General features: G+C 43.3%; 1 protein-coding gene across 7 annotated transcripts in view; it reads right to left on the bottom strand.

Annotated features, from left to right (window-relative positions):
* Positions 1-1,430: 1,430 nt before the first annotated feature.
* The window catches only part of DOCK11 (dedicator of cytokinesis 11), an 88,047-nt gene continuing 70,993 nt past the window's right edge, over positions 1,431-18,484 (bottom strand). For all 7 annotated transcript variants that reach the window (XM_063347435.1, XM_063347440.1, XM_063347437.1 and 4 more), the window contains 11 exons: positions 18,232-18,447; positions 18,093-18,150; positions 16,510-16,616; positions 15,433-15,555; positions 13,900-14,013; positions 12,071-12,217; positions 10,804-11,014; positions 10,271-10,461; positions 9,604-9,704; positions 6,860-6,998; positions 1,431-4,308 (listed from right to left, as the gene is read on the bottom strand). In XM_063347435.1, the coding sequence (XP_063203505.1) occupies positions 4,186-4,308; positions 6,860-6,998; positions 9,604-9,704; positions 10,271-10,461; positions 10,804-11,014; positions 12,071-12,217; positions 13,900-14,013; positions 15,433-15,555; positions 16,510-16,616; positions 18,093-18,150; positions 18,232-18,447 (1,530 nt within the window). In that variant the 3' untranslated portion in view covers positions 1,431-4,185. The remainder of the gene's footprint in view (positions 4,309-6,859; positions 6,999-9,603; positions 9,705-10,270; positions 10,462-10,803; positions 11,015-12,070; positions 12,218-13,899; positions 14,014-15,432; positions 15,556-16,509; positions 16,617-18,092; positions 18,151-18,231; positions 18,448-18,484) is intronic.

Raw genomic sequence — 18,484 nt, 5'->3', positions numbered from 1 at the left:
CCCAAAACCTGACCGCAAACTTACTGAATATTCTTTAGGAAAGCAGGCTGATTTGCTGGCCCATTTCCTCACTACTGATTCACTTATTTCTATTTATACATTTGTAAGTGTTTCTATGCCTGGCTCAGGTTTCCTGATGATTTTTTTTGGATGTGTGGCATTTGTGCTCCTTCAGGATTTCTGAATCAACGCCTTCTATTTGCCACCGAATAATTTCGTGCTAACGGTTTCATTTGGTGTACTTGGGTATTTGAAGATTTATTAACGTCGTCTTCTTTAGAGGCAGCACATGCGACAGCTCATTTGACCAGGTTTTAGTCCCATGACTCTTACACTGGTACGAGCTTCAGATCACTCATCGTGTTCTGTGATGAGGAAAAAACCCCTAAGCAAAACATGTTTATTGCAACACTTATTTTTCCTGGTTTTGTAGTATTTTTTTTTTTTTTTTTTTGACCTGGAATAATCTCTCTTTTATCTGGATCAACTGAAATGTGATTTTTCCCCGGCTTCTTGTAAAAATTACTGATTCTTCAAGAAAAAGAGAATAAAAACAGCAATATAGGATTGCTGGTCTCAGAAAGCTCTGGAGCAGCGTCGTGTATTACTGGGTGTCACAGGTACATCGTTAGCAGCCGAGGCAAACGCCATGTCCCGTTCTGTCATCACACACAGAAGGTTAAACAGGGCTCGTACAACACACGTATATACAACATGCACAATAAAAACACTTCTGTTATGAATATGTAGTAGCAGGTGTTAAATTTACATGAAAAGAGAGTAAATTACATCCAGAAGAGCTGAAATACTATGTGTACATCATAATATTGTAGGGTTATTCTGAAGCCTGTTGTGAAGTCTGTGGGAGGGGAAGGGAAAACAAACCTATTTTACCTACTTTGAGACAAAAGGTGCTATGCTTCTGTAAACTCTTATTCTATGCCAAAATACCACGTGGCATATGTTCAAAAGGCTTCCGGAACCAAACAAACATGTTACACAACACAGGTATTCTCACATCCATGGTTTTCTATTTGTTGTCCTATCTCACGACAATTTCTGTTATCGGAGGAAATTTAGAACATTGACTAGTATGTAGAAATATATCCTTGGCTGCCGGTAAATTCTGCGTTCCAGATTTTTTTGGGGGAAAGAAATGTAAATCTGAAATTATTTGTCCTAAGATACTACTTTCTAAACAAAAGGAGTAAGCCAAAGAAGAGAGTAAATGTTTACGCTTTGCTTACTCTGTCTAGGTGTATAAATCTCTAAACGCAGGTTCAGGCACATAAACTGCTGGCAGGCCCTGTGTTGCTTTATATGTCCTATTTGCAAACAATTTGGCTCCAACACATACCATTACCCAAAAGAGTCCTGATACGGAGAGCAGCCAAGTGCTTTTAATCCTCACCGACGGATGCTTTATCCTATTTCTCCTTCTATGCAAAATTTCCAGGGCATCCCTTCTGAAGACTTGATGTGCCATACTGCAGTTTTGCAGCACAAGTAATCAGAGGTGCACGGATAACACAGGCGTGCGTAGCTGTACTGATACATAGAAAGAATTATAATTTGAAATACGTCTACGAATTTTTACAGACCAAAAAACTCCCGCCATTCCTTAGGCGGTATAAGAAAAACAAAAGTGTTAAAGAACAATAAACAGTTATATTCTTCCAAAAAAAGGCAGCAAATAGGAAGCACCCAATGTGAGCATCAGCTACATATAACAGGCACGTATACAGCACACTCCCCAGATGTATCTGTGAATTAAGCTATTTCAGCCCGAAATAAGAAAAAATCTGAAGGACTTCTTTGCACTGGGACAATTGCGTAGGAAAAGGACAGGAAGAGAAAATGTAAACAACTTCTTGGTACCGTCATCCAGATACAGTTGTAAAATATCTAATGACCACTCCCTAACGACCACCAATTTCTAGATTGGTGGAAACGTAAAGAAAACCCAAGCTGGTTTGTTACCAGGCTTTTTATAACCCACCTAAAAAGGAAAAATTTTCCTTTGAGATTTTTCCGTTAAAAATCCAGTGGCATTATTTACCTGCAGGACAGAAGGCAAATCCTTAGGGCATGGTCATTTTTGTTAACTCATCAAAACTGCATAAAAGCGTGTACTCTGAACTGTACTGTCTATATATATCCTAATTGGATGGGTGTTAAATACCTTTTTTTGGCTGAATTACCGAGACAGCTTCCCGGTACATTAAATTGAAATGACAGGACAACTCCAATACCAACAATAAATTGAGAAGTTCAGACAAAAATTCCTCCTGAATCATTAAAGGCGTGCGAAGATATGAATAAGAATTTTCACTAGAATAGGAATAGCCATTGAAAAACCAGCCTACAGTGTTATTTCAGAACACTAAAGACATCAAAAAACATGAATAAGAATTTCACTGCGATTCCAGGAAAACTATTAGGCTAGCTGTAGCATTTAAAAAGGCTATAAGTGCAAGAGCTTTGGGATGACCACCCCTCGTCACTGCTGACTGTGTCCAAGATACACCGTTAGTCCTGATGCGGAGAGTTTAACTGCCTCCAAAACAATCTCGTAATGTATCCACTATTAATCGCCTTCATCACCTTTTAGTCAAGTAATTTGGAAAACTCTCACTGTCTGCCTTCAAATATTATTTGTTGAAAGATGAAAAACAATAAGGTAGTGACCGTATTCAAACGTACTAGTCTCTCTTCCTCTTTCTGTTAAGCTAAATTTAGAGCCTGCCTGGCATAAAAGCACGCACAAGCAGAAACACGGTCTCTTTGTTACACGGGCACATCTGTATGTGGCTAGCAACAGCGAATGGGTGAATTTACGGATCACACATTCTTTTCTCAGAAGACAATTTTAGCTATTTAGAATCATGCACAATGAACATCTTGGAATGTGGTCCAGTTACTATTTGAAGGTAATTTTTGTTACAGAAATTAGGAGCTTGATATTTTATAGCCACTACAGCCAAGCTAAATACCCAGCTGGAGCCCTTTTATTATGGCATTTTGGTACATATCCTTAAAAAACCCCATCCTACTGGAACCATATTTACAATTAATGGGATTTTGGAAAACGCAGATGTTATAAATGCTGCTGGATAAAAGAATTACTGATCTGTTTTCTTCTTCCTGCTTTGGGGAGGGGAAGAAGGAATAAAAGAACTCTGGAAAACACATTTTCTCCAACCACCAAGACAAAAATAACAGGCTTTCAGAAAACAGATCTGTTTAACAAGAGGGAACATGCATGTCATCTGATGTTAAAAAAACCCCTCAATTTTGTATGAGTTATTTTGATGTGCCGCGTTTATTTTTTTAAAAAGCACGTCTCACAGATTATTAGATTTTTTCTGCAAGGTGTTAAAACACTTTATAATTCCCAACTCAATTTAAGGTGTCCTCCGAGTTTATATTTGTGTGAGACCATGAGTGGTACATAGAAAAACTTGTGTCAAATGACAAATCTCTTACATTGTCCTCAGCGAGTAGAATCCATCCTCCTGCGGTGGTGAAAGGGGAGCCTAAATTGAAATCAGCTACATCAGGCTCGGCTCTCGTGGAGGTTACTTTAGAATTAATCTGCTCAGAGGATGTACAAAAAAATACCATTTCTGATTTAGGTTTTAGTTATTCCAGACTAGGGCAAGTTTACTCTCATTGTCTGAGTGGAGCGGGGGCACCTGGGCCCCAAGACACTTTTTAAAAGAGGAAGGTCTCTTACTAGTGACTACGATTTCTCCTTTAACAAAGCTTTTAGCAGCAAATACGATATAATGCTCATTTCTATAGACTCTATGCTCCTTCTATTTACAAAGTACTTTTACATTTTATTATATTCCATTGTACAACTTTACATAGTACCATTACCATTTCAATTCATGGTTCATAGTTCAGCGATTCAATGCATATTTAGATAACTGCCTTTCCATATCCTGTTACACAGTTAGCTTGAAAAAAAATAATAGTAGAAAACAAGCACAGTGGTGCAATGTCCAGGCACTTTCAACGTTGCTCAGCAAAATAAGCAAGCACCCTGTTTGAAAGCATGGCAACTTTTTTTTGGGGGGGGGGGAAATTTGAATCTTTGCTGCTCAGCATGTATTTCCTTAAACATCCTTTGTACGGTTCCAAGTATTCCTGAGAAAGCTCTGTAAAATACGACTGATATGTTTAAATTTCAGCAGTGGGTCTGAGCGAACAGTAACTTCCATCACCAGATGTTCCGCTGATGGCACAGAAGACATGCAGGGAGTCATGCATCCACGGCGAATGCATCGTATCTTCATGGTAGATCTAGACGAAACAGAATAATCACAGATTCAGTAAAAGTTTCGGTTCATTATTATAATCAAGCTGTTTAAAAAAGGTATGCAAAAGAGATATCCAACCTTGCGTTCAAAGCTGTTTCGCAAAGGCAGCATAACAAAGAAATGAGAAAGAAGAGTAATTTAGCAATTTCTGTAGCATTCGTATATACACTGTTCTACGTATTACTGGATTATTTTTAGTCTAGGAAAGAAACAATTGTCTGTATAGCAATTTTTTATTATATCTTAGCAGTAGAAGAATTATAGTAGCTTTTTTCGGGAAGCACGGGCAGTTCCTACAGCTAAAGAACAGCAAACGCTCACTACATCCCTGCCAGGTGGCAAGATCCTGTGCCGTATCACCTGAAGGATGGTCTCACAGCCTGGACTGGTGGAGCTGCTCTCGAGCTGAAGCTGTAATTTTTTTTCGCCCTGTGGTTCACCAGTCACAAGTCAGTTAGCCTGGATTTACATGAGCGAAACTGAGATGACTGGCCATCAGAAACAGTTTCTGGACATCTAGTTTTCTGCCGCTCTCTGAGGCTTCCTGTACGTCTTCAGCTGCAGTTTGTCAATTTTCGGTGTTTATGTTTCCCTAACCTAAAGGATCTGTGGACAGGCCACAGGCTGACCCCGTGAGTTACCCACCTTCCCTGCCATCTCAAACCAAGTGCACTGCCTGTCTTGTTCTGGGGCGCTAACAATGTTTAGAAAAACGTATGTTATTTGCAACCACAGCCCTGAATTAACGTAACATACTTTTTATGTTTAGCTGCATAATTTTGCAGAAGAGGAAAATGCATTCCAGTAAGTTTAATTTGTTAGAGACTTAGGTAATTTGATAGCAATACGTAAGTTCAAGCCAGCAGTTATCTACATAATGTTGTACAACCATAAAGAACAGTGCTCGTAAACGTGATCTTTTAAGCTGCCTTTTGATCTAATACAAGAAGTAAGTGAAAAGTATATCCTTCCCAGTGAGCCCTTTCCTGCGACGTTTCAGTTGCTCTAATATTTTGCCCATTAACCAAAGGCAACACGACAGTGGATTTGTAAATCTATCAAGATAATAGGGAGTGCTTTAACAATGCTCCTTTGTTCTAAGATAATATCAACTATTGTACTGCGACGGGGACGAAATGAGCGATTTGGTTTTGATTTGACTATTGCAGAATTCAGAAACCACCAAAGTTCCAACAGCTGCATGCAAATGAAATGTCTTGGAAAGGTCTGCTTGCAAACAGCTTACAATAAGCAGGTGGCAGCTCCTGTGAATGAATACCTCTGACCAAAATTCACCCGTGGGGTATACGTGGCAGGTAACGTACAAGAAAAAAATGAGCGTGCCGAATGTGCAAAATTAGTAGTTTGCACATGAAGAAAATGATGGTCAGGAGCAGAACAGCACGGTAATCTAGCAAAAGCGAGGGGGGATGCAGCAGTCCCTTATTCTCAAACGGATCCTCCCTTACACTCCTACAACAACGCTCAGCCCCATCATGAAACTCTTTCCCTGAAATGAAACTGTACTCTTCCATAACAGGACTCTGTTTGATTCCTACACGCATTATTTTATCGTAAATAAACTTAACTTACAAATAGCAGCCTGGTGCAGCTGTATTCTTTTGCCCATTTTTGCATTCGTTTGAGCAGCTGCTCAACTTACTGTGGCATTTGCCTATATATTTTTTAGCAACTTAAAATGCTGCCATTTTAATTAAGTCACACACGGACTGTATGTGGAGTAACAGGGAGATTTTGAAAACATTCTCCTAAACGTCAAGAACTATCAATCGCAATGCAGTCTGTACTGTTCATCTTACATGCTTGATAATATAAATCCACAATGAGCTTTCTTTTTAAAGAGCAGAAGTACGCAGATTCCTTCAGAAAGACATTTTTCATCTAATTTCACAGCATGATACTAGGTCAATTTGCAACTGTTCTTTGAACCTCTCACCTCTCTGATGCTACTATTCAAATGTATTTTCCTAGGAAGATCCAAGAAAAGATTAAAACATAAGTCAGATAAATTATTAACTTTATATTTCATATTATTTTTTATCAGTGCATACAAATGGCATGTTGGCACTAGGCCAAGGTTAAAAGAAAACATCCTTTAATCCTTTAAATAAAAAAAAAAGAACTTAAGCTGGACATAACCAAGGAAACGGAAATTTTGCCAGAGAATTTCAACCTGTGACTTATCACAGAATTCTTATGATGTAGAAAACATGAGGCAAAACCTGGCATGGGATTTCTGATGACCCCGGCAGCCAGGAAACTAACGGTATGCATCAGCGAAGACTCCACCCTGAAGCATGCTGTATACCAACACCAGGCTGCAACCTTCCACCCTGGGAAACTGGTTTTAGGAATCCACCAAGTGTATTGTTTACTTTTCACGCTCAGTTACTCGCCTTTTTGTATTTAGCTAAATAACATGAAGAGTGCTCACGTTATCAATTAATTTTCGGCATTAACTAGTTTCAAGCACAGAGAACCACCCCCGTGGGCTCCTGCCACGCAGTACATGCCTGTTCGTGGATGATGTCAGAAAGCTCTTTCACCATATCCCGAAAGTTTGATTTCAGCCCCTCATGGTACTCCGCTTGATCCTCCTTAATGAGTCGCTCGTTGAGCTCCAGAGCAATTCCACAGGCTTGTATAAACTTCCTGGGGAGGAAAGGAATGAACTTTGGGTGTTACGATAGACCAGTCTTCTTCCAAGGCAAACAACCAGATAGGCAAATCTCATTTTTCCCCCCGCCTTTTCCCCCATATTTGGGACAAGTCACATTCTAGGAGCATCCCTGGTACAGTGGATGAGGGAATGGGGAGGACTTGCAACACAGGCACTAGGCTTTCAGCTGGAGCTCCTTCGAGCTGGGTCCTCCATAGATGGTGGTCTCGCAAACTCACCCCGACCTGTAGGACCACCCACAGGTTGCAGACCCCAGCTGAGCCCAACCAGCTGCGTGTGGGGTCACAGAACAGAGGGAGCCACGGTCAGGCACAGGGACCAACAGATCTTGACTTAAGTAAGGCTTGACTTAAGCAAGGTGTTTGACATGGTCTCCCACAGCATCCTCATACGAAGGGTGGGCTTGATGAATGGACAGTAAGGTGGACAGATAACAGATTGAAAGACAGAGCTCAGAGGGTAGTGATTAGGGGCACAGGGTCTAGTTGGAGGTCAGTGATGAGTGGTGTTCCCCAGGGGTCAGTACTGGGCCCAGTCCTCTTCAATATATTCATCAGTGACCTGGATGAGGGGACAGAGTGCACCCTCAGCACGTTTGCTGATGACACAAAGCTGGGGGTGGGGGTGGGGTGGCTGACACACCAGAAGGCTGTGACACCATCCAGAGAGACCTTGGACAGGCTGGAGAGCTGGGTGGAGAGAAACCTTATGAAATTCAAGAAGGGCAAGTGTAGGGTCATGCACCTGGGGAGGAATAACCCCCTGCACCAGGACAGGTTGGGGGTGACCTGCTGGAGAGCAGCTCATCTGAAAGAGACCTGGGAGTCCTGGGGGACAACGGGATGACCATGGGCCAGCAATGTGCCCTTGTGGCCAAGAAAGCCAATGGCACCCTGGGGGGCATCAAGAAGAGTGTGGCTGCAGGTGGAGGGAGGTCATCCTCCCCCTCTGCTCTGCCCTGGGGAGGCCACATCTGGAGTGCTGTGTCCAGTTCTGGGCTCCCCGGTTCCAGAAGGACAGGGAACTGCTGGAGAGGGGACAGCTACCAACGGCTACCAAGATGCTGAGGGGACTGGAACACCTCTCTCATGGAGAAAGGCTGAGGGATTTGGGTCTCTTCAGTCTGGAAAAAAGACAACTGAGGGGGGACCTTATCAACGCTTATAAATACTGAAAGGGTGGGTGTCAGGAGGATGGGGCCAGGCTCTTTTCAGTGGTGCCTGGGGACAGGACAAGGGGTAACGGGCACAAACTTGACCATGGGAAGTTCCACCTCAACATGAGGAGGAACTTCTTTCCTGTGAGGGTGGCAGAGCCCTGGCACAGGCTGCCCAGAGAGGTGGTGGAGTCTCCGTCTCTGGAGACATTCCAAACCCACCTGGACGCGTTCCTGTGCCACCTGCTGTGGGTGACCCTGCTCTGGCAGGGACGTTGGACTAGATGATCTCCAGAGGTCCCTGCCAGCCCTATGATTCTATGATTCTATCTGGATGGATGTGACGGGGCACGTGTGCTTGAGGTCAAGTTGCTAACAGCAGGCACACCCTCCAGAGAGAAACTGAGGTCACAGGGAGCTGTAATATTGTTTCTTGGTTACTATTACTCATTTTCTTCGCTTCATTTCACACACATATTTCTCCTTTTTTATTGACTGTAATGAAAATAGAAGCACAACTGGGATTTTCCGGGATCTTCTGCATGAAGTAGAGATTGTGTTTGCCCTTCTGGCTGCACTGCAAGGCTGGAAAGTAAAATCGCCTTCCCTCTGTTCTGCATCCACATGTGGCAGGTTTGCAGGGATTGTTCCCTTGCTTGTTCCATGGTTTGCTACATTACCCAATACACTTAAGGAAAACAGGATTGGCCCAAATGCTGCCTTCTCCATACAGTAACCGATGGCCAAAGTGGGAGCCACCAGCATCCAGAAATGATTGCAGGAGCTGGTGGGCAACTGGTTGCTCCCAAGAGGTTCAGTAAGTAGCGTGTGAAAGGCACACCATCCTGTGGTGAAGCAGGAGCTGCCTGATTATATCTTGGGGGCCACTTTCAAGTGGGGGGCAAAACCTACCCTAAGGGACAGGAGTTAGAAAAACACCTGAGTGAGTCGTATTGTTTCAATTATTAGCAACAGATGCAAGAATGATGGTCCCCCATAAACTGGAAAGGGATTTGCTTTAAAATATTTCATGTTTGTCATTACATAGTAAAAAAATCCATTTGGAAAGATTGGGAAACGATGCAAATGTGAAAGATCCCTGAGCACCAGACTGCCAACCCTCTGGTTTTCAAACATACTTTCTTCACACTATAACACCCAACACCCACACAAACCGCTGATGCAGGCATCCAGGTACATCTCCCCAGGGAGATCACAGCCCTGAGTTTAGGAACTCTCTATGTACGTCATTACATTGTCTTTTTTCATCTGTCTGAGCACCCACAACCCTGTGAGACCTGGATCTTTAAAAGGCACATCTGAGCATTCAGCATCTGCTGATTTTGGAGACAGACAAAAATAAGAAAAGCAAGTCCCATGTTCAGCCAGCTGGCTAGTTTTGATTACATCAGAAATCCTACCTGAACATTTCTTTTAACTCATTCACCTTCTTAGTAGGATATTTGCTGGACTGGCTGTCACTTAGGAAAGCTCTGGCATAGGCCAAGGGGCCAGCATTAACCTAGGACCAAAGAAGGAAGAAATCACTTATGCTAGAACTTCTGTTGAGTTGTAAAGGCAGTTATGAAGAAAATAACTTTTTTTTTTTTTTTAAAAAAGAACCATTAGCATATTATTTGAATGGCACCAATTCTCTATTACTAATGCCACCGGAGATAAAAAAGAGAGATGCAAACTGTTTCCTCATACTTTTCTCTTATTTCTGTTTGGAAAAGCAGTATGGTCTGAGTCTTAAGGTCATTTATCCAGCTTCAGAAGTCAGGCTCACCAAAAGGCTATTTGTGCCTGATATTTACTGTACAAGCTTCAAGAATTAAGCCTATTTCACCATTCACCCACAGCCAGCCAAGGTGCAATTACACCTGGACTTGACACCGCAAACATCACTGGACACAAATACTAATCAGCTAACGCACCCCTGTACGTGGCAGGGCAAGCTGTGCTGGCAGGTCGATGGCTGCAGTGCTGCCAAGGAGGCAGTTAATCATTTCTGGAAAGTAAATGTGAAAACGTGACTCACTCTGAAATGTGTATATAACGCGATTCTGAAGGGGCACCAAGCCTTACCTGCACAGAGACACAGCCCTGCAATTTGAGCTGCAGCTGGATCATGTCAACGTCACCAGCGGAGCAGAGTTTTTGCAGCTCCGCTGTCTTGTCTTTTATTTCATCAGTAGCAACGTCAATTGGTTTTAAATTAACCTGGTGTTCATAATTGACTGGAATTCTCTTCTTTACGTACGGAAAGGAGTTCAAAGCTAGCAGAAAGAGCAAAGGAAGTTTAGAGATTGAAAAGTCATGCAGCAAATAGGAGGAGTCTTCACGAACACACACAGGCAGACCCTTGCCCTCGGGGTTTTACTCAGGATGTGTGAAATCCCAAACAAGGCTATAATTTACCAGCATGGTGTATTAATCTGTAAAAATCTGCAGACAGAAATATAAGGTAACTTCCCCGTACCAAACAGAATATTATTGCCACAATTCTGATTAAATAGCTGAGAGAATTTTGGACTCTTTTGGGATATTTTTATGCGCTAAAATTGTCTAGAAATAGTTGCTGATTACATAGAGTCTCATGTTCAGGTGCTTGTACTTACTAGTTAGAATGGTCCTTTTTTTACACTGTTCTTCCACACTGCCGTGCTTTTTTCCAGATAAAGTGTAAGGCGTTTCAAATACAAATCTGTTGATGTTATGATTTCTTTCAAATTCAGTCTTTCTCTCAGAGATTTCTTTGTCTTCAAAATAGGGCTTCACATAAGTCACTTGAATATGGGCATACTTAGGATCAAGGTCTTTAATGTTGACCTGTGAAGTAAGCGGGTTAGTCACTACAAGAACAAAGGTTAACAACTTCACTTCTAATTGGTGAATTTATCTGCTGGGATTGGATTTAAACTGATTCCCTGCTGACCTAGCCCCATCGCATGGAGGTGAATGACACACAAAAGCGCCTCCCTTTGACCTCGGCTGCGATGTCTAGACTGTCCCCTACCAGCCACACAGGACCATGAGGGCTGGCATAACAAATACCTCCTCTGGGGCCAAACATGCTGCATCTGCAACAGGCAGCCATGTCACCCCACCCACCAATGCAGCACCTGCCCAAGCTACTTAGGCCTTCTCATACGACCATGTTGCTTCCAGGCCGTGAGCTGGCGCTCGTGCAGTATTGCGCTGTGGCATGCACAAAGCAAGCTTTGGGATCGCCAGCACTGTCTTTAGCAACCCAGACACATCCATGGTTGCATCCCCAGGGCGTGAACAGCCCTCGCAGGGTGCATAAATGGATATGCCACAGGGAAAGGAAGGAGCTATGGCTGCAAGGCCACAAAGGATTTTCTTTTAGACTTGCAGTGTCAAAGCAACAACAAGAAGTTAACTCTGCTTCCAGTCATCTGCTCCTCTGTGCTGGCTCCTAACGCCTCCCAACAAACAGGGCTCAGTGAGATGTGGATTGCAATTTCCCATCCGTAATTCCCAATTCATTTATTTCCACCTGGGAGACAGATCAGCACCAGAACGTGTCAAGCCACGCAACACGTCCACACAGGAGCACCCGGGTGCACGGAGGCAGTCGGACGCCAGGTGCTTGTAAGAGGGCAGAAGACAGGGCTCAGTCCACCGTTCTGACTGGCAGAAGGAAGGGATGCTCTATCACCTCCATCTTCAGCTCCACAGAGCAGAGCTCACCCTTCTGTGCTCTGCTGGCACAGTGCTCAGAGCAGCGCAGCCCCAGGCCCTGAACAGTATTCCAATACATTCCATATTTTTCTCACATTCATCAGTGCTCTCTCGAGTATGTGGTTCTGGTGTTCACTGCTAATTGCATTCCGTTACCTTGTTCATGCAGTTTAACCCTACCTTATTAGAATCCTGGATAATCTTTACCGTCTCCGACCCAAATTTTTCTCCATAAAGTTTAAGAAGTCTGAAGGAGATCTCTGAGAGGCCCGTCAGCTTGGGTTCCTTATAGATGTATTCCTTCCCATCTTCTTCTTCAAAGAATGTCTAGCATTAATCACAAACAAGTAGTGAGGAATAGCTGGGTTTCTTTGCTTGGAAAACTTTATTTTAGATTTGCTACTTTGAAAGCAACTTTCTACTAACATTTCAGAACATCAAGATCTGAACTTGTCCTGTTTAATAGGTTCCTTCAAAAATTGTGTAAAAAAAAATCATAACATTCCTCAATCAACACAAACACGTCATTTGGGAGCACAAAGGCTTGAGTATGACCAGTGAGAAATCTAAACAATGTGGAAGAGAGGTCTGGCCAATGGTTGACTTTTAGGAAGGCTGTAAAGCAGGAGAAAACCCACAAAAACAAGGCACAGAGAAGGAGCAGAGAGACACATATATTGAAGAAGCCCTGACAGCAGAGCCACAAGAAAAGCATAAAGAGAAGGATTTTGTGTAGGCTGAGAGGGACTTCAAGCAAGCAAGAAAGAAATGTGTGTCCTTTGCTTTCATTCCTCTTGTATTCAGGGGAGTGGAACTTGGTGTATCTGCTGTAAATAGAGAAAAAATTGCATTAAAGGTCGTGCCCGCATCACTAGTCCTCCCTGTAATGGAAGCAGCACAAAAGCTTCACGCTTTGGCAAGCTGTTCCAGTCAGAGGTTGTGATAGAGTGTTAGAATTATCTCTCCGTAGCCGGCATATAAAGCTGGCAAAGCTTTAAGGTACATAACTGGATTGTTACAACCAACAACTATTGGTTGTCAGGATGATACGTTACATAGCTTAATTTAGGAGCTGATCCAGTTATTTCTACAGCTTCTAGAAAACCAAGCTAGCAGTTGTTTCCTTTTATCTACTGCTAACCTTATATACTTTTTACATATGCAAAGCTGAAGGTAAGATGAGGACAAAAATAAAATGTACGTTTGCTGCAGCAAAAGCCAATGCTTAGATATGTTCTGTGTATGTAATGACTGCGGTCTTCAAAGGTACAAACCCAGGATGGTTTCAGGGGTACTCATCATCTCCTCTGAAAGAAGGAACCAGGAAAGGCAGGGCTAATATCATCTGCATAGCAATTTCTAAAGAGGGGTCCTGCATCTCCCCCATGGTTATGGGTCCACAGACAGAAGCAGGTAGTTCAGAGGCACAAGGGAGATGAGTGGTAACACACTTTATTAGAAAATAAAAATAAAAATGCAACTGCTTTCAGGCTCAGAAGACTTCATAAGATATGATAAGATCATGCGCCTTTTCAGGACTCTGAGCTCTAGATCTTGTCCATTTTCCAAAAAATACCATCTACCTCTACAAGCACGTAACCAACACTAATACATCATTTGCCTCCACCTTCTCCTAAAATCCAGAATGGAGCAGCAATTTTATGTAGAAGAAAATGTCTGTTAACTACTACTGGTTATATGCTATGGTTATATACTGCTCCTGCTTATATACTATACACGCTACATCGTGTTTGTAACTATAATTACAAAAAAAAACCAAACCCACTAAGCCATTTCCTTACTGCTGAGGTGTTTTACGAACATCCCACCAGCAGAATCATAAACTTTATAATAAACGAAGTGCTCCTGGAGAGAGACAGAAGCTCTCAGCTCCGGGGCGCAATACCAAACCACTCATGGAGAGGAGCCAGCAGGGTTTTCAGCTTCAGATCCGACGGAGCAGCGGCTTTAGGGGACAGGATGCCTGGAGAGACGGTGTATATACTTACTTGTCCATAAAAGGCCACTCTGAAAAAGGTTCCAAGAAGCCTCTTCCTCGTGTGCATTACTTCCAATATCTTAGCATATGCTCCGTGAAGTGTTCTGTACAGCTGAGTAAGTTTCTGGAAACCAAAGCAAGATTTTGCAAGCAGGAAATGCTAGCTAACACTGGAAGCTACTGAGATATCTGAACGCAATCCTTCGGGAGAATTCAAACTTGAATTTCTAAAGAGCTTGAACTCACGCCGTTTTCTTTGAAAAACCTCAGTCTGAAGCACAGCCAGCAGTAATGTCCCTGTCCCTAGAGAGAAGGCTGAGCCCGCTCTCTCAGCATGGTCCCTGGCTGAGCCTTTAAGGGTAGAGCAGCTTGCAGCATTTTACCCAGAAATTCTCTTTTTGATTAAAAACAGCTTTATGATTAAAAAATAGGTCAAGGCTTCCCCTGGCTTCAGTTATAGAGTTGGATGCTGTCCTGGTGTGGAGGGGGTCATGGGAGAGGGGGGCAGTGAGCAGCAGCCTCCCGAAGCAGGTGTGGGGAAGGAGGGAGGTGAGGGCTGGTAACAGCTGCCTGCCTTCCTCTCCACTTGCCACTGAATTACCTGCAGATCTAGTCCTTTCTCTGAACAGTTCTTACTCTGGTTTTAACCCTTAAAATGCACAAGTCTCATAAAGAATCTGGCTTTGATGAGCATATGGGATGATGAAAGCTTTATTTTAGGGGAAGGAAGGTGAGAACCATTCACTAAATAGAAGTCTTCCGTGTCTTCAGCTTTAATAATTAGCCTCCAGGCCATAGAGTCGTAGAATCATAGGGTTGGAAGGGACCTCTGGAGATCATCCAGTCCAACCTCCTGCCAGAGCAGGGTCACCCACAGCAGGTGGCACAGGAATGCGTCCAGGTGGGTTTGGAATGTCTCCAGAGACGGAGACTCCACCACCTCTCTGGGCAGCCTGTGCCAGGGCTCTGCCACCCTCACAGGAAAGAAGTTCCTCCTCATGTTGAGGTGGAACTTCCCATGGTCAAGTTTGTGCCCGTTACCCCTTGTCCTGTCGCCGGGCACCACTGAAAAGAGCCTGGCCCCATCCTCCTGACACCCACCCTTTCAGTATTTATAAGCGTTGATAAGATCCCCCCTCAGTCGTCTTTTTTCCAGACTGAAGAGATCCAAATCCCTCAGCCTTTCTCCATGAGAGAGGTGTTCCAGTCCCCTCAGCATCTTGGTAGCCGTTTGCTGTCCCCTCTCCAGCAGTTCCCTGTCCTTCTGGAACCGGGGAGACCAGAACTGGACACAGCACTCCAGATGTGGCCTCCCCAGGGCAGAGCAGAGGGGGAGGATGACCTCCCTCCACCTGCTGGCCACACAGCTTTCACTAATTTCCATTGCTTTCACTAATTTCTTTAATCACCAGCAATGAAGCAGTGTGGTCTTTGCTGTCACCAATTCATTAACTCATAACTTCAAAAATAAAAGAGCCTCCTGTTTGCTTTATAGTGATCTACGAAGTTACCCGATGGATGCAAAGTAGTTCAAAATGCCTACCTCAAATTCACGCCGCTTTTCATAAATAGGAATGATCAGTTTGGAAACTTCAGAAATTGTTTCATAACGCTCTGCTTTCCACAGGCCATCTACGCATTGCTCTAGCAGCTCTACCAGGACCTCCTACGAGAGCAACCAAATGGGTGTTGTTAATAACAGTCCAAGTTAGAAGAGAAAAACATTTTAACTTCAGATACTTTAACAGGTTCCGGTATAAGTAGACACACCCTGTGTGTTCCTGGCCTTTCCAAAGGTATTATAAATTCTGGGGGGTGGAGGTGGGAAAGGACAAGTTATTTTTCAAAAGTTCATTCATTCTTAATAAATCTATAGCACAACAGACAGCAGGTATGTCTTGGTTATGTAGCTACCTCCCCAGGAGAATGCCAAAATTCTTGCAGGGTATGGAGATGACAGCACTGGAAGTCAGAGACACATGTCTACGAAGAACACAGAACACGTGTGCAATAGCAGTGGGATGTGATGCTAAGGATCCTCAAGCCTAGTCTTGATGAATGGGCAATTGGGCAGCCGGGATGCAAGGCCACCTCGCTCAGCCACATGGCCCACCCAACACAATTGTACGGGGACGCTGCAGAAGTAGTTGTGAGACTTTATGACTCACGGGAGGATCTACCCACTTCCCCAGTGCCCTGCCACGGTTTCTGGATTGTTCTGCTAAGGTGGTGTCCTGCAGCACAGCCCTAACTCAAGGGGAACCCAAGCTGACCTCTCGCTTGGCAGAGCTCGACTTGCATTCTGTCCCTCCTGGGAAATATCATGCTGCGCTGCCCTGTGCTGGCGGAATTAGCATTTGCATAACATGGCAGACAAAGATTTAAGTGTAGCTTTTTCAGTCTCAGTGCTAGAAAAGCCTTTCAAAGGCACCAAGAACTTATGCCCATTTTACCTATTGAATTGCACACAGAATATCCTTCAATGCAGATTTCTCTTGGAAATTGCCATGGAACAGTCTTCCTTACAGATGCCAGTTCACAACTATAATTTGTTAGAACTCACATGAACAAAGTCTAAAACTGAATCTTAATCAGTGATGAAATATCCTGTGGACCTCACCTCACTGTAATGTACATCCATCATGCCACCATCTTCTTTCATTGCACCTTCTTCATCAATGTTGGGAGTGATTTTCCTGAAGGCGGTGCATCCACTGGGGAAGAGTTCTGTATTAGACAAAAGCGAATGGATTAGCGGCGTAACATATCTCAAATGCGTCACACTTCAATGGCCAGGGAAGCAGTCTGGCTGACAGCGAAAACCTAGAAGCACCAGGGGACCTGACTCCCATTTTTGCTAGTGATTTGCTATATGAGACACGCCAGAACCTCCCCAGCCATTTGCCATGGGAGTCATCCCTAGTACTACTATCTACCTAACAACGCCAAGCACAACAGACTTCCCAGTGTGCTATCTCTAAGTCACCTTTGACCAACCCAATGGGCTGCAAACAACTGAAAGTCAGGAGAGAAGGACAACTGTATGTTTTTGCACAGAAGATGGAAGGTGTAAGCTATTGCTGGATGCTGGAGAACTAGGTAGCAGGTGAACAGGACTGTACACTCTTAGCAGAAAGCAGAGTTTTTTAGGCACCCCAAAACTTTGAGTAGTTCAGCCTTTACTGAACCCTTTCCAGCCTATGTACGTGTAAAGGTGCCAGTGACAGAGATAACTCAATGTATTTACTTGATACTCCTTTGGATTTGTTCCTCTTCTTTTTTTAGAGTTCTCCTTTACCACTGGTTGTGGTGAGAAGCCTCCAGGGTACAAAAAAAGAATTGCCAACTTTCAATACTCTCCCCTCTGCAGCCATGTGAAATGTGCGTATGTATCAGAAAAACAAGTCCTGATTTTTCCCAATTAGCCAACACAAAGTACAGAATTTGGAGGGACTCCAACAGCCGAGCCAGGCACTTAAGACCTTTCCAGCCAAGGCAGCGCATGTAATCGGCTTTCATGCAGCCTTAACTTTCTGAAATGTTTACTGTCCTTTTCAACAATTAGTCCCTTACATGGAAATGAGAAATGGGGTCAATATATCAACTGTGGAACAGACATTTAAAAGAAAACCTGCAAAGCGGTGTTATTTGAGAACACACAAGTCTCTCCTTCCTTCCTGTTTTGCATTAAACCCCAACACTCTGATGTGTTGTTTCTGATTGTTCTTTACATATTTGTATAGTTAGGCTGTACTCTCATTTTTTGACTGAATTCTGACTGATTTATTCTATAGGTTTCTGTACCGTCTATGGTCATATTTCTGATGAACATATTGACAGCCAGTTTTTAACACGGGCTTCCCCTGTGAGCACATTTCCTAATGTAAAATACAACTGAACATTTAAACTGAGACATGATGCGTCAGTTCTTATTTTACTCAGCAAACTGCCAACACGACTGTCTAAGCAGACCTGGCCAGCCTAGTAAATCCCTCTGTTTGAACTCTTGGATTCCTTTCTTTAAAAATACTCATCTTCTTCCAGCTTTATCCACTGCATTGATTTTTTTTTTTCCTTTTTAGCTTGTTTCCAAAATAATCATTTATCAAATCAAAAGAAACTTCTCTTTAAAAATACTCTGATCTCCTCCCCAAACCATCACTGCATTGTCTTCCCTGTGCCTCCCAAACAGCACACACTTACTTTTCCTGTGCAGAAACTCTGCAACGAGGGCAGCTACGTGAACGTAACACATGGCTGCCTGCAAAGAACAAAGGGAAAATTAAAATGTCATCTGTACAGCTCTCTTGTTGTGCATCATGTTTTTAATCACATCAATTACCTCTGAAAAGTCTCCGTTTTTGACATGTATCTTTGCCATACTGTCCAGCCACGTTTTCCGGAGCTCTGGGGTACTTGCGTAAGATTTGGCTAAACTGTACTGTAGATCTATCAGCATTTCTGGATCCTTTTCATGTTCTTTCATTTGAGCCGTAGCCATAAGCACTGTACGGATTCTCTTTGTCAAATCTTTGACTTCGGAAGGAAAAGCAGTTGCCTGACACAAAACAAATCTAATTAGAAGCAAATACAGA

The sequence above is a fragment of the Chroicocephalus ridibundus genome, chromosome 9, assembly GCF_963924245.1.
Source record: "Chroicocephalus ridibundus chromosome 9, bChrRid1.1, whole genome shotgun sequence".
Classification (NCBI taxonomy): Eukaryota; Metazoa; Chordata; class Aves; order Charadriiformes; family Laridae; genus Chroicocephalus; species Chroicocephalus ridibundus.
This window is presented reverse-complemented; position numbering and strand designations above follow the sequence as displayed.